Source organism: Bos mutus, chromosome X (assembly GCF_027580195.1).
Source record: "Bos mutus isolate GX-2022 chromosome X, NWIPB_WYAK_1.1, whole genome shotgun sequence".
In the NCBI taxonomy this organism is placed as follows: domain Eukaryota; kingdom Metazoa; phylum Chordata; class Mammalia; order Artiodactyla; family Bovidae; genus Bos; species Bos mutus.
In genome coordinates, this window is record NC_091646.1 from 120,345,540 (window position 1) to 120,367,065 (window position 21,526).

At 41.4% G+C, this 21,526-nt stretch overlaps 1 protein-coding gene across 1 annotated transcript in view; it reads right to left on the bottom strand.

Moving 5' to 3' along the window:
- PHEX (phosphate regulating endopeptidase X-linked) overlaps positions 1-21,526 on the bottom strand; it is a 207,120-nt gene that overhangs the window by 129,692 nt on the left and 55,902 nt on the right. Inside the window, 6 exon segments of the mRNA XM_005897739.2 lie at positions 4,548-4,592; positions 4,594-4,677; positions 6,873-6,966; positions 15,124-15,269; positions 16,467-16,550; positions 19,314-19,430. Of these exon segments, the coding sequence (XP_005897801.1) occupies positions 4,548-4,592; positions 4,594-4,677; positions 6,873-6,966; positions 15,124-15,269; positions 16,467-16,550; positions 19,314-19,430 (570 nt within the window).

Below are 21,526 nucleotides of genomic sequence, written 5' to 3' on the forward strand. Positions count from 1 at the left end.
TTGGAGAAGGTAAGGACTTAAATCTGTGTAACAACCATCCTTAAATACTGCATTTTGTCTGGTAACCTATAACTGGCTTCTCCCTTTGCTCAACATCTTATTTCATCTTTAGCTCGACTTGGAATTTAAGGTGGTAGCTTCAGCCATTTCTGGAAGTTACTCAGTTGTCCTGAGTATAGGAAATATACATGTTATTAAACTTGTTAGTTTTTCTCCTATTAATCTTGTATTACAGGAGGTTCTCAGCCAAGAACCTAGAAGAGTAGAGAAAACGTTATTTTTCCTCCCCTACCTAGTTAATCATTCCTAGACACTCTGCTTCATGCCATTTGTAAAATATAATTCTTCATAAAGAGAATGCACACCAAAAAAAAAAAAAACCTAGCTAAATTTCAATTTCTAATTCAAAATGGACCTTCTCCTCCAGTGCAGCTGAAACGATGGAAAACATACAGCCAAAATGAGTAGACTTTATAAAATTCATGACCTCCAGGGAATTCTCTTGGAGAAGGCAATGGCACCCCACACCAGTACTCTTGCCTGGAAAATCCCATGGGCCTGGGAGCCTGGTGGGCTGCAGTCCATGGGGTCGCTAAGAGTTGGACACGACTGAGCGACTTCACTTTCCCTTTTCCCTTTCATGCATTGGAGAAGGAAATGGCAACCCACTCCAGTGTTCTTGCCTGGAGAATCCCAGGGACGTGGGAGCCTGGTGGGCAGCCGTCTCTGGGGTCGCACAGAGTCGGACACAGCTGAAGCGACTTAGCAGTAGCAGTAGGGAATTCTCTGGTGGTCCAATGGTTAGTACTCTGCATTTTCACTGCCAAGGACCCAGGTTCGATCCCTGTTTAGGGAAAAAAGATCCCACAAGCCGTGTGGCATGGGGAAACATAAAAATAAAATTCATGACCTCCAACCTCACCCAAACCATTACTGCCTCGAGGCACCCATACTACATTTCCTCAGTTTACTCAGTGCTCCACTCCCCTGGACAATGATTTCATACCTTCCCTCTCCTCCAATCTTCCAGCTCAACCTCTGTCCTAAACTCCACTGTACTTCCCTTATTGCCTCTTTGACATCTCCACTGGGAAGTCTGATAACATCTCAAATTCAACGGAGCCCAAACTGAACCCCTGATCTTCCCTTCTAAACTTGATCCTCCCCCACAGCACTCCTCTTCTCAGTTAACAGCAACTCAGTTAACAGTTAATTTCCACTTAATCAGATTCAGAGCTCTGGCTCTCAGATCCCTCAAAAAATCTGTCAGCAAATTGTGTTGGTTCTATCCTTCAGAACGTATTCAGAATACCATGCCTTCTCACAACTTCCACTGCTACCACCTGGTCCAAGCCACCATCACCTCTGGCCTGGTCCCTCCGACAGTCTCCTAATTGGTCTCCCTGCTTCTATTCTTGACCTGCTACAATCTCTTCACAGCACAGCGGCCAGAGTAAGCCTTTCAACATAAGTCAAGTCACATCAGGCCTCTGCAAAAAGCCTGCAATAGCTCCCCACTCCACTCAGCATCAAAGCCAATACTCTTACAATGTCCTACAAGTCTTCTAAAATGCCAGCCCTGCTATTGCTCTGACCTCAGCATCTGCTTCTCTCACCCCCACTCGCCCTGCTCCAGCCACAGGGACCTCCCTGCTCTTCCTGGAGCACTCCAGGCACATCCCTGCCTCAGGGATTTTGCACTAGCTGTTCCATCTGCTTAGAATACTCTTCCTCCAGATAACTGCCGTATCTGATTCTCTCACCTCCTTCAAATCTTTACCAAATGTCATCTTCACAGTGAGGCTTTCTTTGACCATCTCATTTAATCCTACAACCCTCCCCACACACTCACACCTTCCAGCACTCCTGATTTATCCTTACCCTGATCTCATTCTTTTCTTTTCCAGAGTCTTTATCATAATGTATACAACTGTATTAATTTTTTTTTTTGTCATCTCAGTGAGGTCAGGGATCTTTGTTCTCTGCTGCCTCAAAAAGTGCCTATAACAATGTCTGTTATATAACAGATATTCAACAAATATTTGTTCAGTAAATGAGCGAAATTAAACCTCAGCCTCTATTAGTGGATTCATCTGGCTGGGTCATTAATGCTACTACAACAAATAGGCACAGATCATGGGTACATGGAAGTTGATTACAATGTTCTTTCCATATATGTTTAGAAATTTACAAAATAAAAAGATTTCTTTTTAAGCTTATGAAAAAAAACCTGACAGTGTTTTCTGTGAAACAAATATCACATCTCTTTAGTTTTTAGAGGATAGCGAAAGCAAAGGCGGGGTGGGGGTGGGGGGGAGTCCCTGTATTGTATTTCTATTTCTAAGCCACTTAGTAGTTGCTTCGGAGAAGGCAATGGCACCCCACTCCAGTACTCTTGCCTGGAAAATCCCATGGACAGAGGAGCCTGGTGGGCTGCAGTCCATGGGGTCGCTAAGAGTCGGACATGACTGAGTGACTTCACTTTCACTTATCATTTTCATGCATTGGAGAAGGAAATGGCAACCCACTCCAGTGTTCTTGCCTGGAGAATCCCAGGGACGGGGGAGCCTGGTGGGCTGCCGTCTATGGGGTCGCACAGAGTCGGACACGACTGAAGCGACTTAGCAGCAGCAGCAGTAGTTGCTAAACATGAGAGAGTGTGAAGAAAAGAGAGCCCTCTTACACTGTTGGTGGGAATGGAAAAAAATAGTACAGCCACAATGGAAAACATTAGGGAGGTTTCTCAAAAAACTAAAATAGAACTATCATATGATCCAGCAATCCTATTCCTGGGCATTTATCCAAAGAAAACTCTAATTCAAAAAAAAACCACAAGCACCCCATTGTTCACAGCAGCGCTATTTACAATAGCCAAGAACGGAAGCCCAACCTTAGTGTCCATCAACAGATGAATGGATAAAGAAGGTGCAATATATATACATATTACACACACACACACACAAACACAAGCACACACAATGGAACATTACTCAAGCATAAAAAAGAATGAAATAATTCCATTTGCAGCAACATGGACAGACCTAGAGATTATCATACTAAGTGAAGTAAGTCAGACAGAGAAAAAAAAATACCATACAATATCACTTAAAAAAATGAACTTATTTATAAAACAGAAATAGACTCACAGACATAGAAAACAAACTTATATTTACCAAAGGGGGAAGAGGGGAGGTATAAATGAGAAGTTTGGGATTAACAAATGCATACTACTATATATATAAAATAGATAAACAACAAGGTCTTACTATATAGCACAGGGAATTATACTCGGTATCTTATAATAACATATGATGGAAAAGAATCTGAAAAAGAATAGATATATATGTATGTATAACAATCACATGGCTGTATATCTGAAACTAACACAACTTTGTAAAGCAACTATTACTTCAATAAAAATTGTTTGTTTGGGCAGGGCGTTGGGGAGGGATGTTCAAGTGGGAGAGGACATGGGTAAACCTATGGCTGATTCATGTTGATGTTTGGTAGAAACCAATGCAATACTGTAAAGCAATTATCCTTCAATTAAAAACAAATAAATTTTTTAAAATTGTTTCTTTTCAACCCAATCAAACAATAGGCAGAAGACCTAAATATACATTTCTCCACAGATGGCCAATAGACACATGAAAAGATGCTTGACATTGCTAATTGTTACATTATAGTATATATATATATAACTATTACAAACATAACTAAGTCATTTTGCTGTAAACCAGAAACTAACACAACACTGTAAATCAACTATACTTCAATTTTTTAAGTTGTTTATTTTGAAGAAAATACCTAAGTATAACTGGCAAAAAAGGAAAGTTGTTAAATATATTACAAATCATTTCATCACTGGGTCTCCAGCTTCCTAATCTTTAAAACAGAGAAATTTGTCTGGAATATCTCTATCTTTTGTAATTACAATGGTTCAAATATCTAATCCCAAAATTATCCAGGCCCTCTTTTTCCTAAGCATTGACTGAACACATTTAATTTCTACAGGAGAAATTCTGACTCTATATGGCATGATTTCATGCTGTTTTCTCATTTCTAAATTTTCATGATGGCATTGAAACATGTATAATACCACATAAGAAATGAATCGCCAGTCCAGGTTCAATGCAGGATACAGGAAGCTTGGGGCTGGTGCACTGGGATGACCCAGAGGGATGGTATGGGGAGGGAGGTGGGAGGGGGTTCAGGATTGGGAACACGTGAAGACGGGTACACCCGTGGCAGATTTATGTTGATGTATGGCAAAACCAATACAATATTGTAAAGTAATTAGCCTCTAATTAAAATAAATAAATTTAAATTTAAAAAAATAAATAAATTTTCATGATAACATTCTACATTTGAGTTTTAAATTAATATGGTACTGCAAGAATTCCTCTTTGAAGCAAAACTGTTATCTAGATTCATCACTTTAAGAGCTAGAAGGCTGATACTGGCCTGCTGACCATATTATCTATCTCGGATCTGGTTAACTGCCACTGTTTTCATCAGCCGGGGGCGCGCTGGGGGGCAGCACTTACCATTTCCTTCTTGTCTTCCTGGAAGTGTACATTCACAAACATTTTTTCCAACGACATAAGGGAGAGTACTTTCAATGAAGTTCACACATTTGTCCCACTGAGGCAACAAAGTTGTGGTCCCCTGGATTACCTGTGGGAGATAATCGAACCAGACTGAGCTTCACTTGGATAAAACCAATGGCTGAAAAAATGTTCAAAGAACCTGAAGGACACAGTCTACAAAACACTGCATCCCGCAACCCATATACATGTGTCAGATAGTAAACCAAAGGTAAAATTGAATGAAGAAAAATATTCTGCTTGTCTCATTATATATAAAACCAAGAGAAAATATTTTAAGAGAGGATGATAATGTATCCCTCCTTTCCTTCCAATTTTCCCACTGAACAAAGGATGTAGACAATAGCATAGTTTTTCTGCAGTTGGCAGGGACATGAAAGGATACTGTCCAAGTGTCCAGATGGTAGTTAATACCTTCTGAGAACTAAACTTCTACCAAGAAAGGTTTAAAATCAATGGGTGATCAAAGTCCCCCCACTCCCAGCAAAGGCTTCCTTGCTCTGGAAAGTACACTCACATGACAGACCAGGAAAATATGCCCACCATGAACAACCCAGGAGGTATATTTACATTGTGTCATAACAGAACACACTGGTAACCAAGTAAAAAATAGATGTGTTTTTCTCATCTGTCCCAATTAAACCATTATAAGAAAATATTTACAAACAAGTAAGGAAGGTCCAAAGCAGGACTTGGAAGGCTCAAAAGCTTACTGTTCAGGGTTGAAGACAAAGAAATTAATATCATTTAAGTTGCCCCTGTGGGTTGGGAGTTTGGAGCGCTCAAAATGCAAAGTAAAGGTAGACAGCAAGGGGAGGCTCTGAGAATGGTGGCTGGAGGCAGCCGGTGAATGATATTAGACCCCGCTTGTAGGTACAGAGCAAATGTGATTAACACTGAAGTTTATCTATTCTTCCTCTACTTTCTGATAACATAACCACTCTCTGAGGAGAGTACGGAATGAATCTATTTTAAAAACTTCTAGATAAAGAGATCCTATAACTTTCTTTGGCAATTCAGTATTATATTTAGCACTTTATGCTTAAGAAACATCCCTTCATACCTAACCTCAAATTTTCACACACTACTTCTTACACCTCTCTCTCTTATTTTCTTCACAGTGGGAGTGGAAAGCAGCTGGGTACCATCTTTTATGGGATCCACAGAAGTTAAAAATACGCACAGACACATATATATAATCTACTAGTTTTACAGGTTAACCCTTTGATATGACCTCAATATATATAGTTGTTTTATGATGTTTTCTATCAAGTTCAGTACCCTAGTGACTTCAAGGGCCAAAATGTATCCAAAATAATTGTGCTACTACTCAAGAGCAATGACCCACTAGGAACTTCTCTAGCTGCCATTTTCCCTAATAATTAAAATGTCTATTAAATGAAATTAGAGCTTACAAAATTTTCCATTAATTAACTACAAATTAAGAGAAAATTAACTTAAAATATTTGTTAAGGTCCCAAAATTCTTAAAATGTTAAAAAAAAAAAAAAAAAGAGCCACAAAACCCTTAAGTCTGTATTGGTAAGAGAATCACTCAGACAAAAGCCTCTGAAACTAAGAGTGACACTTATGTAAGCTAAAGAGGAGAACAAGTGTGGGAGAGGAGCAGAGATCACAGGGCTAGATGAGGAGGGGGAAAAGAAAAGTGTTTTAGGCAGTTGAGCCACATCTCAGAGGAGACTAAATTTAGGCCTCATTGGCCTAGTAGAATTAGGATAAATTAGATTGAATTAAGAAGACCAACATTAATGAAAAAGAAAAAAAAGGCAAAAAAAAGACTGAAGATCAAGCTAGAGACAAAACACTACCCCTAAATTAAAGATGAAACTTTACCATCTAATACATATAGCATGCATATTCTGAATATTCAGAATACTGAAAACTAAAGATAGCTACAAATATATCACTAAGAAATATTAAAATTATAATTATAGTGACCCACTTAAAAACACTGGGGGAAAGGGGAATAAATTGGTAAGAAGGGGAGGGTGAAAACGTGATGGTCTCAAGTATTGCCCTAAATATCTTTATATACCTTCATCAAAGAAGAGCTTGAATATACTTTACTGTACATAAGGTTTACCTCAATAAAAAGAAATAAAGCCAAAAAAAAGTAGAACTTGAGCTGTAAAACTCCCTCTGCCTAATACCTAAAGATGATTTTTATTGGATTAGTTAATATACAGACTGTTCTGGCATGTAAAGTTATCCAGTGATATAACACTGCAATCTTCTTAAAACTTACCCGTGAGAACTCCAGCCACCTATACTGAAAGCGCCTGCTTAAGTTTGGAATTCTGGAATAAACCATCCTCCACACCAAATAGTTGGCAATGGTCCTGTTAACAGAAAGAGAACACATTTATTGTACTAAGCTTGATATCTGATGCTCTGCAGAACACCTTGGGAAAATCTGTTGGCAAAGCTCCATGGAGGGACCTTTTGCTCATACAAAACTGCAGAACTTTCACTTGAGAAATGACATCAGATGATACAATGTCAATAAGCTCAACCAAAAATGGCTTGCTTTTCACCACCTAATGCAGACAGATGATACAAAAATTCCAGCCCCAGGTCTCAGCATGAACATTTTGCTTTCCCACTCACAACATGGAGTCCACTGTTATCCATGCTTTCATGCCTAGAAATTGTTGATACCTTCCAATTATTAGGTGACTTGACAAAATGCAGATGGATTCTTACCTTTTGGAAACAAAATGCAATATACCAGCTAATGCCAGTTACCTAGATATGCACCCTTGTTCGATACCTACTAGATGTGGGAGTTTGGGCAAGTTACTTAAGTTCATTGATTTCATCTTTCTTCATCATATAATGAGGATGACCTCTACCTTACAGGGTTATTGTGAAGTTAAAATAACTAACAAAATGTTTGACAGAGTAAATTTCAGGTTTTCTTATTGTTGTTCACTTCCAAACACATAAACAACCCCATACACTCATAATATCCACAACACATATTTTTAAAAATCTATTACATTTTCTTAATTTCTTCCTTTTTCTATAAGCAAAAGGCACCTTGACCTCAAAAGTATGTGTGATCTGAGTTAATTTCCAACTCAATAGTGATGATGAATTTTTAATGACCCATCCCCTCCCAGCTGTGCCATTACCATGGCGACTAATAACACACATTCTTGAGATGGCTCTTGGGGTCAGCCAGCCATGTGAGAGCAGTGTGACACGATGATGGTAACTGGCCAATCAAGAATAACCCACACTCTCATTTGCATGGCATCCTAACTCAGTGGACATTCACTCTTAGCAACTAAATCTATTTCAGTGTATACACCCAACATATGTATAGCTATTTTAATTTATATAGAGATACACTAATGGGCTAACATATCAGGAATGTCTTTAGCAAATTTAGAAATAGAAATTTTGAAAGATAAAATGAAATAAAGATGTTTTCCAAAGTCCTTAATTAATCCTTCAAACACTTTTAGTTAATTCTTCAATACACATTATCCATATAGGATTAGGTTAATACAACAACAGTCAATGTAAATCAGCATCCCATATAGTCATCTTGACTATTTCAAAATATTGCAACAATATCCTTCCCAGATCTGGTTAGAATACCACTGTTTTTATCTTGTCATCTGGCCAACCAAGATGGCATAACTAGAGTGGGAGAAGGGCCACTTCTGACATTTTCTTCCCATTCACTTTGTGCTTATACTATTAATAATAGTTTCAACTCCTGTTTCTCTACAAGAATTTTTTCAATCATTTGCTCATTTTGTGAGGATTGAACCAATAGTAAAATTCATAAATATATAGGTATATGTAAGTGACTTGAGATTATTTTCAATATATGGAATAAAAACTAATCAGTGAAGGTAACACTGCCCACTCCCATATATAGTATATAGATCAAATGAAGGGTTCATGGCTATCTATACAGCAAAACTAATAGAGCCTAGCTATTCTTTCAGTAGAAAGAATGATACATAGAGGTTCTAAAATTTTCTCCTTGGGGTTCCCTGGTGGCTCAGTGGTAAAGCATCTGCCTGCCAATGCATGAGACACAGGTTTGATCCCTGATCTGGGAAGATCTCACATGCCGTGGGGCAACCACGCCTGTGCACCACAAGTATTGAGCCTATGCTCTAGAGCCCAGGAGCCACAACTACTGAGCCTGTGGGCCGCAGCGACTGATGCCCGTGTGCCCTAGAGACTATGCTCCATAATAAGAGAAGTCACCACAAAGAAAAGCCTGTGTACCACAGCTAAAGAGTAGCCTTCACTTGCTGCAACTAGAGAAAAGCCTGTGCAGCCATGAAGATCCAGCAGAACCAAATAAATAAACTTTTTTCTAACAATTTAAAAAATATTTCTTCTCAGACCCCGTGGATTTTGTTTAAGTATGCACACTTCCCCTCAGAGACCACCACTCTCATCAGCAAAGTCTAGCCCTTGTCTTTGCTCTTCTGAGGCACTATAATAAGCATGTAGTTTCAGGTCATTTCTTTGAATCTTTTGAGTTCACATCCCCAATCCTGAGCAAGACAAGTGCTCACTGAGCACATATTGTTGGCCAAGTATCCTCCCAGATGCCACGAGGAATGCAAATAAATAGGAATTCACACCTACATTCAGAGAACGTAAAAGTCTAGCTGGGGGATATGGGACTTCAGATTTCAGCTTGTTCATAGAAATGGGTTTTTCCATTGAATGGGATACATGGTAAGTACACAAGGGATCCTTCCCTCATTCGCTCATTCAGCACCTCCTGAACACCTGATACATACAAATAGTTCTAGGTGCTGGCAGACGGAAAGGTGAGGAAGCTATAGTCCCTGATCTCCCGGAGCTTTCAGCTGAGCAGGGGAAACAGGCAAGCACATAGCAATGATGTGACAGACCCTAGCACCCACAACTGCATGCCAGAGAGTTGGCTGGAAGAGTGCCTGCCTCAAACTGAGGGATGAGAGTAGGAGTCAGGAGAGGGATGGGCCCTGGGCCATGAAGGCTTCAGGGTGTGGAGTGGGAATATAAACTCTGGAGCAAGAATTTAGCCTCTCTGAAGCTAAATAATGGAGGAATAGCTTGTGTGTGAGCGGGGATGGTGAGGAAGTTCATCACTCACAGAGCTGGGCAGAAAGGCCAGCTACAGCCGGGAAGATGCAGGCAGCAACTAGGGTCCAATATCTAGAATGTTAAAGGGGCAGAGACCAACCCTAATGAAAGGTCTGTAGGCTCTTCAACCTTAAAACACTGCTTCCAGGGTGTGAGAGCTGTGCTGGATCCCTACGTACAGATTCAAAGGAGATCCATGGCCAGCAGATATGCTTACATGAATTCAAAAGCTATTCCCTCAAGGTGGTTGTGATGCACCAGATTAACTGGGGAATGATGGTGTTAGGATGGGGCCTGATGGTGGCAGTAAAAGACACAGCATGATGCAACTATGTTGGGGTCTTAGATTTTTCTGCCTTTCCAGCTCCCTTGAAATCACACTGCTAAGGCATCTCGTATTACCTCTAACTCCCACAGCACCGCTACAGGAGAGATGTCCTCGTATGCATTTTACACGACAGGAAACTTGAGGCCTAGAACCATTAAGTAACGCCTCAGGATCACATACTCAGTCGGTCCCCAACTTACAATCACCAGATGCCCAGGCCACTCCAGACCAATTCAATCAGTGTCTCTAGGATGAGACCCAGCACAAATATTATTTTTAAATTGCCCCAGCTAAGTCCAGGGTGTAACCAAGTTGGAGAACAGGTGTAATAAGCATGTAGTTTCAGGTCATTCCTTTGGATCTTTTGAGTTCACATCCCTAATCCTGAGCAAGACACCAAGAGCTCACTGTTGGCCAAGTATCCTCCCAGATGCCACGAGGAATGCAAAGAAGGCTAGACAAGCCTAAGATATGTCTGACTCGAAAGCCTCTGCTTTTCCCCATGCCACACATGGACAGATTAACCCCTCTTGTTCCACCAAGATTTCCTGGCCAGTCAAAACCCTCCAACAAAGGCACTTTCCAAAAATCTGTGGGTATGAAGAAAGAACAGTGTGTGAAGGCTCCACAGGCAAGGCATTATAAGACCACAGCACAGGACCTCTGACAGGTAGAAGCCAGAAGCAGGGAAGCTCGCACAGGGAGACAATGGCACTGATGAGCTGCTCCATCATTATAAATAAACTGACAGAACAGTGGGGAGCACAGCTCTGGAGTGCTAATATTACACGCCAGGAACAGATCTGACCGGAATGACTGAATGACTGCCACTTAATGCTCAAAAAACCAAACAAAAAGAAGATTCAGCAATAGTCCTTAAAAATAACACATCTTTCTCTTTTCAAAAAGCATTTTCAGCAGTATGGTAATTTCCCCCAAATGGCAATCAATAAAGTAGAGGAAAACAGAGGCTCAAGAGAGAGAGAATCCACCACAAAGCAACGTGAAATCATTTCCCAAAGCCTCTGACGAGGGAGATTTTTTTTTTAAGAAGATTTTTCTGACACTTGTTGTCAATTAGTGACAGCTTATATTTGTACTGTATTGCATTTAAGAGATCATAAAAAAAAAAAGATCATAAAGATCTTCTCTGAGCCTCATGACAATGCTATGGGGTGGTTATTATTATTATTCCAATTTTCAAATAAATAAAACAAAGATCCAAGGTCAAAGTACTTCTAAGCATGTGTCAAATCTAGGACTAACATTTGGATCTTCAGATTCCATGGCTTGCATTTGCTTCTCTGAGCCAAACCACCTGAGGTAAGCCAAACAGGTACCTCTCAAAGGTTCTCAAAGCTGAAGAGATCTTCCTAAACCCTAGAGGCTGCCCAGAGCTATGCAGCATCAGCATCACCTGAGAATTCCTTGGCCTCCCCCAAGATCTACTAAACCAGAAATTGTTGCCACTTTTTTCTTTCTCTCTCTCTTTTTGGCCATGCTGCACAGCATGTGGAACCTTAGTCCCCTGACCCGGGATCATGCCCATGCCTTCTGCAGTGGAAGAGCAGAGTCTTGACCACTGGACTGCTAGGAAGGTCCAGAAACCCCTCAAAGGCAACATCCAGGTTAATGTTAGTCCCATCACCCAACATGCTCAACATTGAGGACACCCTCCTTTTCCACTATCCCCTACCTGAAAAACTCCTCCTTATCCTTTGGAGTCCTGCTTCTGTGTCACCTCCCAGATAGTGGTCATGGGGCCATCTGGTTAACTTCTAGAAATTTTTAGGAAGAATCTTCCATGTGAGAAGTACCATACTAGGCCATGATGTTATAAAAACAATTACAGGAGTGTCCACCATCAAATGTTCACTGTTTCATGGGGGTGAGGGAGAGGAGCAAACCAAAAAATTAGATAATTTCTTTGATATTTCGGTCTTGGGCACAAAGCTAGACTCTATTTCTCATCTTCTCTTGCAGTTAAATTGGTCATGTGACTGAGTTCTGGTCAACGGAATGGACACATATCATTTCAAGGCCTTCCCATAAAACCTCCTATGCAATCCTCTACTCTCTTTCCCCATCCATCAGCTGAATGGAGAAGATTCCAAAAGGCCAGATGAAGGCAGAACCACAAGATGGAAGGAGTCTAAGTTCCTGAGTCCCTGCTTGGAGGAAAGCTGCCTTACAGGGACAGCCATGCTGGACATTCCAGGAGCATAGGGTACAATCGTCATGGTACAAACCAGTAAGTGTAGGGGTGCTTATTACAGTGACTGGTATGTCCTGACTAATAAAGTAACTATGGGAACCCGAGGGCACATTTCCTTGACCACTCTTGTGCTACAACCCAAGGAGAGGATCTGCTTGGAGCTTTCCTCCAAGCAAATGATTAGCAGTCTAAAAAACTTACTGTGGGGACTTCCCTGGTGGTTCAGTGGATAAGAATCCACCTCCCAATGCAGGGGACAAGGGGACATGGGTTCAATCCCTGGTTTGGGAAAATCCCACAGGCTGTGGAACAACTAAGCCCATGTGCCACAACCACTAAAGCCTGTGCACTCTGGAGCCAGTTCTCCACAGCAAGAGAAGCCAGTGCAACGAGAAGCTCGCACAATGCAATGAAGAGTAGCCCCTGCTTGCTGCAAATAAACCCCATCCAAAACAACGAAGAACCTAATGCAGTCAAAAATAAATAAATAATAGATAAATAAAGGAGTTTAAAAATAAATAAAAGTGGTCTTTAAAAAAACTTACTGTGCTCCGCAAATAACGTGTTATCAAAATTTTCAAGAAGCATACAGTGTTTTGAAATCCCAACATACACACAATACAAGTTGTTTCTGATGAATCAGTTGCTAAAGAGTAAACTATGTGACAGAGAGTTGGAAGGTTCAAAATATCTGCAGATCATCTTATGTTACGGACATAATGTCTGCAGTTAGTTTTTCTATTTACATTTCTTCCACTGTAGTTCACTATGCTTACATCTAAGTTATCATTTTAATAAGAACCAGATTAAAATCTCCCTTCAGTCATGGTCTTTCTTGGCCCTTTTTGTCATGACAGATCCTGCGGTTCTAAAGTGTAATCACCACCACAGAGATTATCTAATACAGTAAACCAAGGCCCAATCTATTACTCCCTGGTTGTCAATTAGGCTTTTGTGGAAATAAAATTAGTACAGTTTCAAAAATTACCTACTAATTTTACAACTGAAGATAACACAGACACTGGAAGAAACCAACTCACTAAGTTCTGGAGAATGTGTACATAGCATGGAAACTCCATCTTTCAACAGAAATTACCACCACAATTTAAGAAGTGTTGAGTAACTCAGTGGCATAGGAGTACAAAATCATTGGGGTCATATTTTACAAAATTTCAGAGCTAGGAAGTACACATGAAAAAGTTTCTAAAGCAGTGAATCCCCCCCAAAAAACTAATCATAAGATTCCTGGGGTGCTTGTTAAAATACAGATTTCTAGGCCTCGCTCCAGATCTATAGAGGAGGACTGCTGGAATCTGCATTTTTACCAGAGGCCCAAGGTGATGCTGTTGGCATTACTGATCCACAGATCACACTTGGAATATCAAGGTTTCACCCCACACAGAATCTGAAATGAATTTATTATTTCTACTCTCCCTTTTCGGTATGCTTACTTTTCTGTATGCTTTCTTCAATGAACAACACATTGTTTTTATTTTAAGAAAATAGCATCTTAAAAAGAAGAGTTCTTCAAAAGTGTCTAAATGTTTTCATAGGTGGGGATGGATGCTAAATTTTATTCCCAAGACTTCTCCAGGTGCCTCTTTTTTTCACATAATTCCTGGCCACATAACCTTGTCTAAGTCCAAATAAGTAAGTATGATTTGGGGGACTTCCCTGGTGGTCCAGTGGCTAAAACGCCATGCTCTGAATGCTGGGGGTCTGGGTTTGATCTCTGGTCAGGAAACTAGATCCCACATGCTGCAACTAAGACCTGACACAGTCAAACAAATATTTTTATAAAAGAAAATATGATTTTTAATCATGGTCCAGCAATTAGCCTATTAAACTGTGATTGTGAACTATTTGACCTTCCTGTGCTTCATTTTCTGTAGTCAAATCTGAATGGCTTCATGAGGATGAAAAATTCTCTTTCCTGATCTAAAATATGACACAAATGAAACTATCTATGAAATAAAAAATAGAATCATGGACATAGAGAACAGACTAATGGTTGCCAAGGGGGAAGGGGTTGGAGGAGAGATGGAGTCGGAGGCTGCAGTTAGCAGATGTAAGCTTTTACATATGGAATGGAGAAACAACAAGGTCCTACTGCATAGAACAGAGAAGTATAGTTAATATCCTATGATGAACAATAATGAAAAAGAATATTACAAAATGTATAGATAGAACTCAATCACTTTGCTGTACAGCAGCAATTAACATAGCAATGTAAATCAACTATATGTCAATTAAAAAGTTATCTTTCCAGAACATTTTTAGAATTCCCTTGCTTTGTAGTGCCAAAGGAACAAAGCAACAAATTCTAAAATATTGTTTAAAAAAAGAAAAACCTGAGAGTTCCTGACATTCTTTCACCAGTCTAATTTTTCTACAGCTTTCTGAGTGGTCTTAAGTCTTTTCAGTATTGGTACTTGGGTTTATTGACACAAAGTGACTTATTGGCTTAAAAGAAGAAGGATGGAAAAAACAGCCAAAGACCAAGAATGAACTAGAGGAAAACAAAGATGTTCATATAGAAATCTCAAAAAATAACATCACTATACAACTAGTTTCCAAAACTAATAAACAATTTAGGCTTTCAGCAGGAATATGCAGAAAGATCAGAAATAAGGGCCAAAAATATTGTATATTTGTTGTCATTGTAGTAAATAAACTACACCAGATGATGGTCTCAGCTCGTTTGTCACAAAAGACACCACAACTTTCCCCAAGACTTTTTTGATATAACTTTCTTTTAAAACAGTTTTCAAAGGACACGAGGGGGAAGACCTTGTAATTTCAAAGGAAAAATAAAAGTCACAGTAAAATGCACAAGAAAGCTCTTACTTCTTCCTCTCAGAGCCTAATATCCTAAACAAATCCTTAAAGTATTGAGGGACTCGGACCACCACGTTCTCTGAGGGGCCAATGTCTTTCAGTTCAGGGTAGAGTCTGACATCGATGACCTTCTTGATGTAGCTCAGCCAGTCAAACTGAGGAGACAAAGACAAAAAAAACACAGTGAGAGAACCTCTGCTGGGGAACAATTGAGGAGAAAGGCAACCAGAGTCAGTAGAATGTAATCCACGGCTTGTGATCTCAGACCATATAAACATCCAACTGCTCAAATCTAGAAGATAAATGCCTGATCACTGCCACCCAGATCAGACTTGCTGGCTAAAGTATAAGTGGAGCATGTGCCTGTGCCATCTGTGTATGGAGCTCATGTGTGTATGGAGCACCCAGCAGCACATGCGCTCACGTACCTGCACTCTCATCCTCCCATCTCCTCCTCCCACCTTCTCTCCTGCTCTCTCTCTCTCTCTCCATCCCTCTTGCAGTAGCACTCACCTCCCTTCTCCCTGCACTCGGCCCCATTCCGCGCTCATTCACTCTCCTGTCCCCATAGACATAGATGCCCCACGACATTTCTGGTTCTCCCTCTGGCACAGCCTTTCTTACACCGAGAGAAACAAACAACACAGAGTAACACGTGTCTCCCCTTCGTAGCATCACTGTCTTAGCGTTTTGACCTGGCTACCTGGAAAGTCCTTTCCAGGCTTTACCTTTTCTTTGCTCCCCTGCCTGCCTCCACTAGTGAAATGGAAAGCCAGTCACTCACTTGCCCAGCCTACCCTGTAAGGAGGTATATCCCACATGCCCCAGTTTTACTCAGTAAGAAATAAAGGGATGACACGTGGAAAGGCTTTGGTTTTTCCTGGTAGAAGAGTTAAACATGGCCCATACTGGGGCTTGCCCCTTCTTCCTGCTCTGAGGACAGATGTGACATATGCAGCTATGGCGGCCACCTTACAACCCTGAGTCGTCAAATATGCAGTCAAAAAGCCGACATGCTAAAAAGAGTGGAGTGGAAAGAAAGAACTTGGATCTTTGACAACGTTGTGCAACAGCTAAACCGACACCATCAGCAACCTATGTCTAGACTTTTGTCTATATAAGGAAATAGGCTTTAAGTTTTTAGGCCACTCTTAGAAAAGTTTTCTGTTCCATAGAGAAGACAGCATCCCAATGCATAGACAAGGGATATTTTATGTGATGACTGACAGAGATGGCGATGAGCAAGAAGACCAATGGTAGCTTTTATGAGGTAAAATTTTACACACAGGTGAAACAGAATTGCTTGTCAAATGACCAGTTGAGATACAATTTCCTGGGCTGCTTTCACTAACCTGGGGAATCATAGCACTCAGCTGGGAGATGTTCATTTTGTTGTACATGGCTTCACTGGTTCGGTTTTCATGCGGAATCATTATCTGGTGGAAAGAAACTTTGGTTACTTTTTTCAAACAAACCATTTCTAACAGCATAGCTACTTCCTACATGTGCCAAAACATCTGTATAGTATCATAAACTTTTTCAAGATTTTGGTGTGGTGCCGAACCTGGGAGAGAGGAGGGGGGAAAAAATCACTTTACGCAGGATTAAGAAAATAAAAAGGAACTTTCCTTTCCTGTTCAGTGTGAAACATTGGACTTGGTACAAAAATAACTACTCAAATCCCTCCCTAACCTTTCATGTGGATGGACAAAATCTATCACTGGCTTGGGGTAGATAGCCATGCTAAGATTGGGCGATTTGAGACAAACATCCACTGTCCACCTGTAGCATCCAGGTAACAGCCTCTACAGTTCATAAACTACAGACCACCCCTTCATTCCCAAGGGAACATTCTAAGTGCACTAGACTATCTGAACAGCACTGCCACCAGTGATCGTTCTGTCAACAGTTTCATGCCTCACTTCCCTTCTCCTCTCTGGTTTCTCTGGCCCGGAAATTTCCCTGGCCCCACTGCTAAAGGTATGGGTTCAGTTACCACCCAGACATAGTTCCACATCTGCTTCTCCAGCCCTGACCCTTCACACTCCTTCCATTCCCAACACTTGTGCTCCTGGCAATTTTGGCATCATCAAATCGAAGCTTCTAGGCTTCTAATCTGAGAAGAGCAGCAACAATCATCTTCCTCAAGGGCCATCTTAATCACTTCTGCAGACAGGCAGTAGCTCCTCATACCGCTCAACACATCATGATTTTTCCTAAGGCCCTCCATAATCTGATTCCCCTGCATTAAACTCTCCACCTTCCAACTCACACAGGACTCCCCTACCCTTGCACTCCTGTCCACCATCACTACCCCCATGGTTTGAACCATAAGTCAAGACTTTGCTTGTGATTCATTTTCTGTTGCAAGTCTTTCCAATTAAACTCCACTTGGCTCCAATCCCAAGGGCCATGCCATCAACAAGACCTCCCCTTAGGCACATATCTCTCTAGTTGGGATTAGCTGAATGCACACTTCCATGGCTGTGTTTACAAGGATTTCTGGGGGGCTTGGCGAAGTTGTCCTGTCTCCCCAGCTTTAGAAGTCTGCCTGGGATGATATGCTGCACTAATTCTGAAGGTCCCCAGTGACCTGGGATGTAAGAAATAGAGATGAGCATTATCAGCTGGCAAAAAACCCAAGCACCATGGATTTGTCAAGATACAATCACAGAAGGCTGAGTGGCAGACATCTGCCTCCTCTTCCCTTCAGTGCCCTCAGCTTCTCCCTTCTCACCATCCATGGAAAGACTTCCTGTAGCTCACAGGCAACCTCCTGCCTCCATTTCAATCACTGCTTCAGAGAATGTCCGCACTCTTCCTCAGTCCACCCAGACTCATAGGCCCAGGTTGGAGCCCTTTGGCCTTAGAGCTGTTTTCAGCTCTCTGCCAGCTCCTTCCTCCACCCCATGGATTTGTCACTTCATTTAGCCTCTTGACCATTCCCGGTCATGCCTCGGCCCAGCTGTTTTGAGTTCCCTTTTTGGTTCAGATCCCTGGCTCAGGGCAAGGCCTTTCCCGCTGTATTGGAGCTTCAGTCCAAATGAGGTCTCTGGGTCTCCGATTTGCCTGGGAAGGGAATCCAGATGGCCTCTAGACACGGCAGAGAGGCCCAGTCTTTGACTCCAGAACATCTGCAGCAGTCTTTGCCGTCTTCAAAGGTGACGCACAGGAAGGAACTGTATGTGCTGTGACTAGGGGGTCTGGAGAAAGACACACACGTACACCACGCCAGCCAAGAGGCCGACTCCTCCAGACCCTATCCATCAGCCTGCTCCCACCTTGCCACCCCACGACACCTCGCCAAACACAAAACCAAACAGCGCTTGGACTCCTAAGCACTTCAAGATTTTTACCAACTTCTATTATAAAAGACTACCAACAAATATACCACCACTTCTTGATAAAAGTATCGTTTTTTTTTCATTACAGTGTATCTCCCCAAGAAGATTTCATCATATCTGTTCCATCCAGTCCTGAGGACGTATAAAGATTTTATACTTTGGTTCTTCTAGAAAAGTTATTCTTTGAACAAAGCTAACCATTTAGGATTTCTCATTAGTCTCTCTCAAGTTTGTTCTTAGGTCTTTTTGTCTCCACCATGAGACTGAAATAATTTAAAAGGTGATTTACACAGAACACAACATATGACACAATGACATTCATGAAAGTGGGGCAAGAAAAGAAGGAAAACCAGGGCTGGGTATAAGAACTAATTCATGCTTACCAGCCTGCCCTATACACTCTCTACATCAAATTATGTGACTAGACTTCCCAAAGCCTCAATCTTAGATGAGACTAATTCTGCATCGGAATGGTATAAAGAGTAAACTAGATTAAAAAATAATCTTCCACTTAAGCCAAATTCATACAGATTTATCAAATGTATCATATTCCTCAGTTGAGGCCAAACAGGCATTTCCCTGGGAAAACAGAGAGAGCCTCTCCCTGCTGCTGTTCTTCGTCCACCACTGACGAGAATGTGGACGCTGACTGGGCTTCAAGCAGGGGCAGAAGAAGAGTTCTTCTATCTGTTATGGTTTTTCTTCCTGCTACTTCCCAAAGAGGGGTGCTATGAGTTCTATCTTGGACCCAAAGGACAATGCCACAAAATGACTTTTTATATATATTCTCATGCAAGATACATCACCTTTAAAATAAGGAGATGGAAAAGAAAAAGATTTTAGATGAAGACTTACCTCAGCTATCTTTATTTCCAACCTAAGCACCGACTTCATGTCATGCTCTGCTCGGGAGCTATTAGCTCCCAAAAGCACAGCAGTATCCACCATGAATTTGTAAAGGGCATCCCGATACTGTAAGAGATAAAGAAGCAAGGGACCATGACAAGAGTCTATTAGGGAAGTATGTTTGAGGAACACAGAAAAGCAGGAACATCAGGTGGAAATAAATGCCCATTGTTTTCACTCTGTACTCAAAGTATGGTATGAGCATTATGCAATACCAACCACTCATCTACCACCTTGGGACAAAGAAGAATGATGGCTACTTGGGTACTGTTTCCATGACAGACAGAAATGTCCGGCCACCAAGAATCAAGAGAACTTGTTTTCTGGCAACCAGTAATATTAAGGATATATGAAACATCTACAAATGAGTCCAGACTCCTCTTTCCAGGCAAGTGAGGCTTTAATATTAAAAAACATGGGAAAGAACTGGTTGCTAAAAGCAGGAGGCATGATCCATGAAGACTAGTGGGAACTGTGATTTATTTTCTTCCAGCTCAATTTACCCGTCTCCACACTAAAAACAAAAGACCAGCAATCGAATGTTTTTTTCCATTTTGTGGGGTTTCTACCAAGTTCTCCTCACTAGCTCAGGGAGAAAGGAAAGGAAAGATGAGAAAATGATGAAGAGAAATTGAGCAAATGCAGAAGTTCCTCGCTGCATGTTCAGAACCCATTTTCAGGCTATTCACATACTATTGGAGAGGAAGACCTTACTTTGTGGGAGTTGAGGAATCTTGTGTGTGTGTGTCAAGGGGTGAGGGTGGGTCCCTTCTCCTTTCAGGTACATTTTAAGAACTCAACACAACAGCTATTAAACTGTTCCATAGTTATGCTATGGGAATAAGATTCCCTAATATACACCTTGATTCTGCAAAGCTTTTCTTATAATGCTTATGACTCTGAGACCTGCACAGTGCTTGGCATATAGCAGGCCCTTAATAAATATTTGTTGAATCAGTAAATAAGCCTCACAGATAGTCAGAATTAGAAATGTTTTGCAATTTCCAGCTAAATTCCAAAAATATTTATTCGATCATCACATATGCAAGATGTCTTGCTAGGCCTTCTGTGCACATGGCGGGAGTAGAGGTGAATAATTAAATAATACTTAAGTCTAGTTCCCAGTGTGTGATCCTAGGAGGGAGATAAACACGTCATTACTAATTGTAACACTAGCAACACCAAAATAAAGTCTTTACTAAAGCTGCTAAGTGCTTGGAAACTCAAGAACTAGTGAATTCTAGCCTCGAGAAACCAGGGAGAGAGTTTTTTAAAGGGGACAGATTCAGGAGCAGAGGCGTCCTTCTGAGAGATGTGCGAGCTGCCTTTGTTGGGGGAAGAATAAAGATAGGTGAGACAGCAAAGTGGTTTGGGACTAGGTTGTAAAGAGGCCTTGAAATCCCTCTAAGGAATACAGAGTCTAACTTGTGAGCAAAAGCACACTGGGAGATGTACTTTGAGAGCTTGCCAAGTGGTGCTAAGGAGGTAATGGAATGAAGGGGAGGAGGGAATAGTTAAAAGGAGACTCAACAAGGATCTGCCCTAGGGCAGTAGGGAGACAAAGGAGGCACCAGGGGGAAGAGATATTTTGAAGGCAGAGTCTACAGGACTGATTGGTTACAGGGTGGGGACAACATTTCAAGCATGGCTGCGTATTAGGTGGTGACCCAAGTAGAAACAGAAGTGCCTCCAGACTGGTAAAAGTTCGTTCTGTCCAATTTCAAGAAGGAAAACTCGCCAACCTTCTTTGATGAGCGTCCTCAGCCAGAAAGTCGCTGAGGATCCTGCCCTTCAGAGCCTTCTAGATACAGGCTTTCCTATCAGCAAAGGAGCAGGGACTCCGTGAGAGCCAGCACTTCCCCCATTGAAGCCCCTGCATTCTCAGGGCAGGCCAGAAACCCGAGCCTCCCAGGTCAAGGGTCCCCCAGGCCTGAGGCTCCCTTGGAAGTTCAACAGAGGTTCCAAAATGAATTCAAAGTGTCAGGAATAAAACAGCTCTAATCCAATCTCCAGGAAATGACTAGGTTTCCAAGCCAAAGCAAGAAGTTTGAGAAGATTGATCCCATCTGGTTCTCATTAACCTTACGTTAACCTGGGGCACCAATTTAAAAAAAACGGATTCCTAGGCCCCACTTCAAGTCTACTAAATCCGACTTCCCATG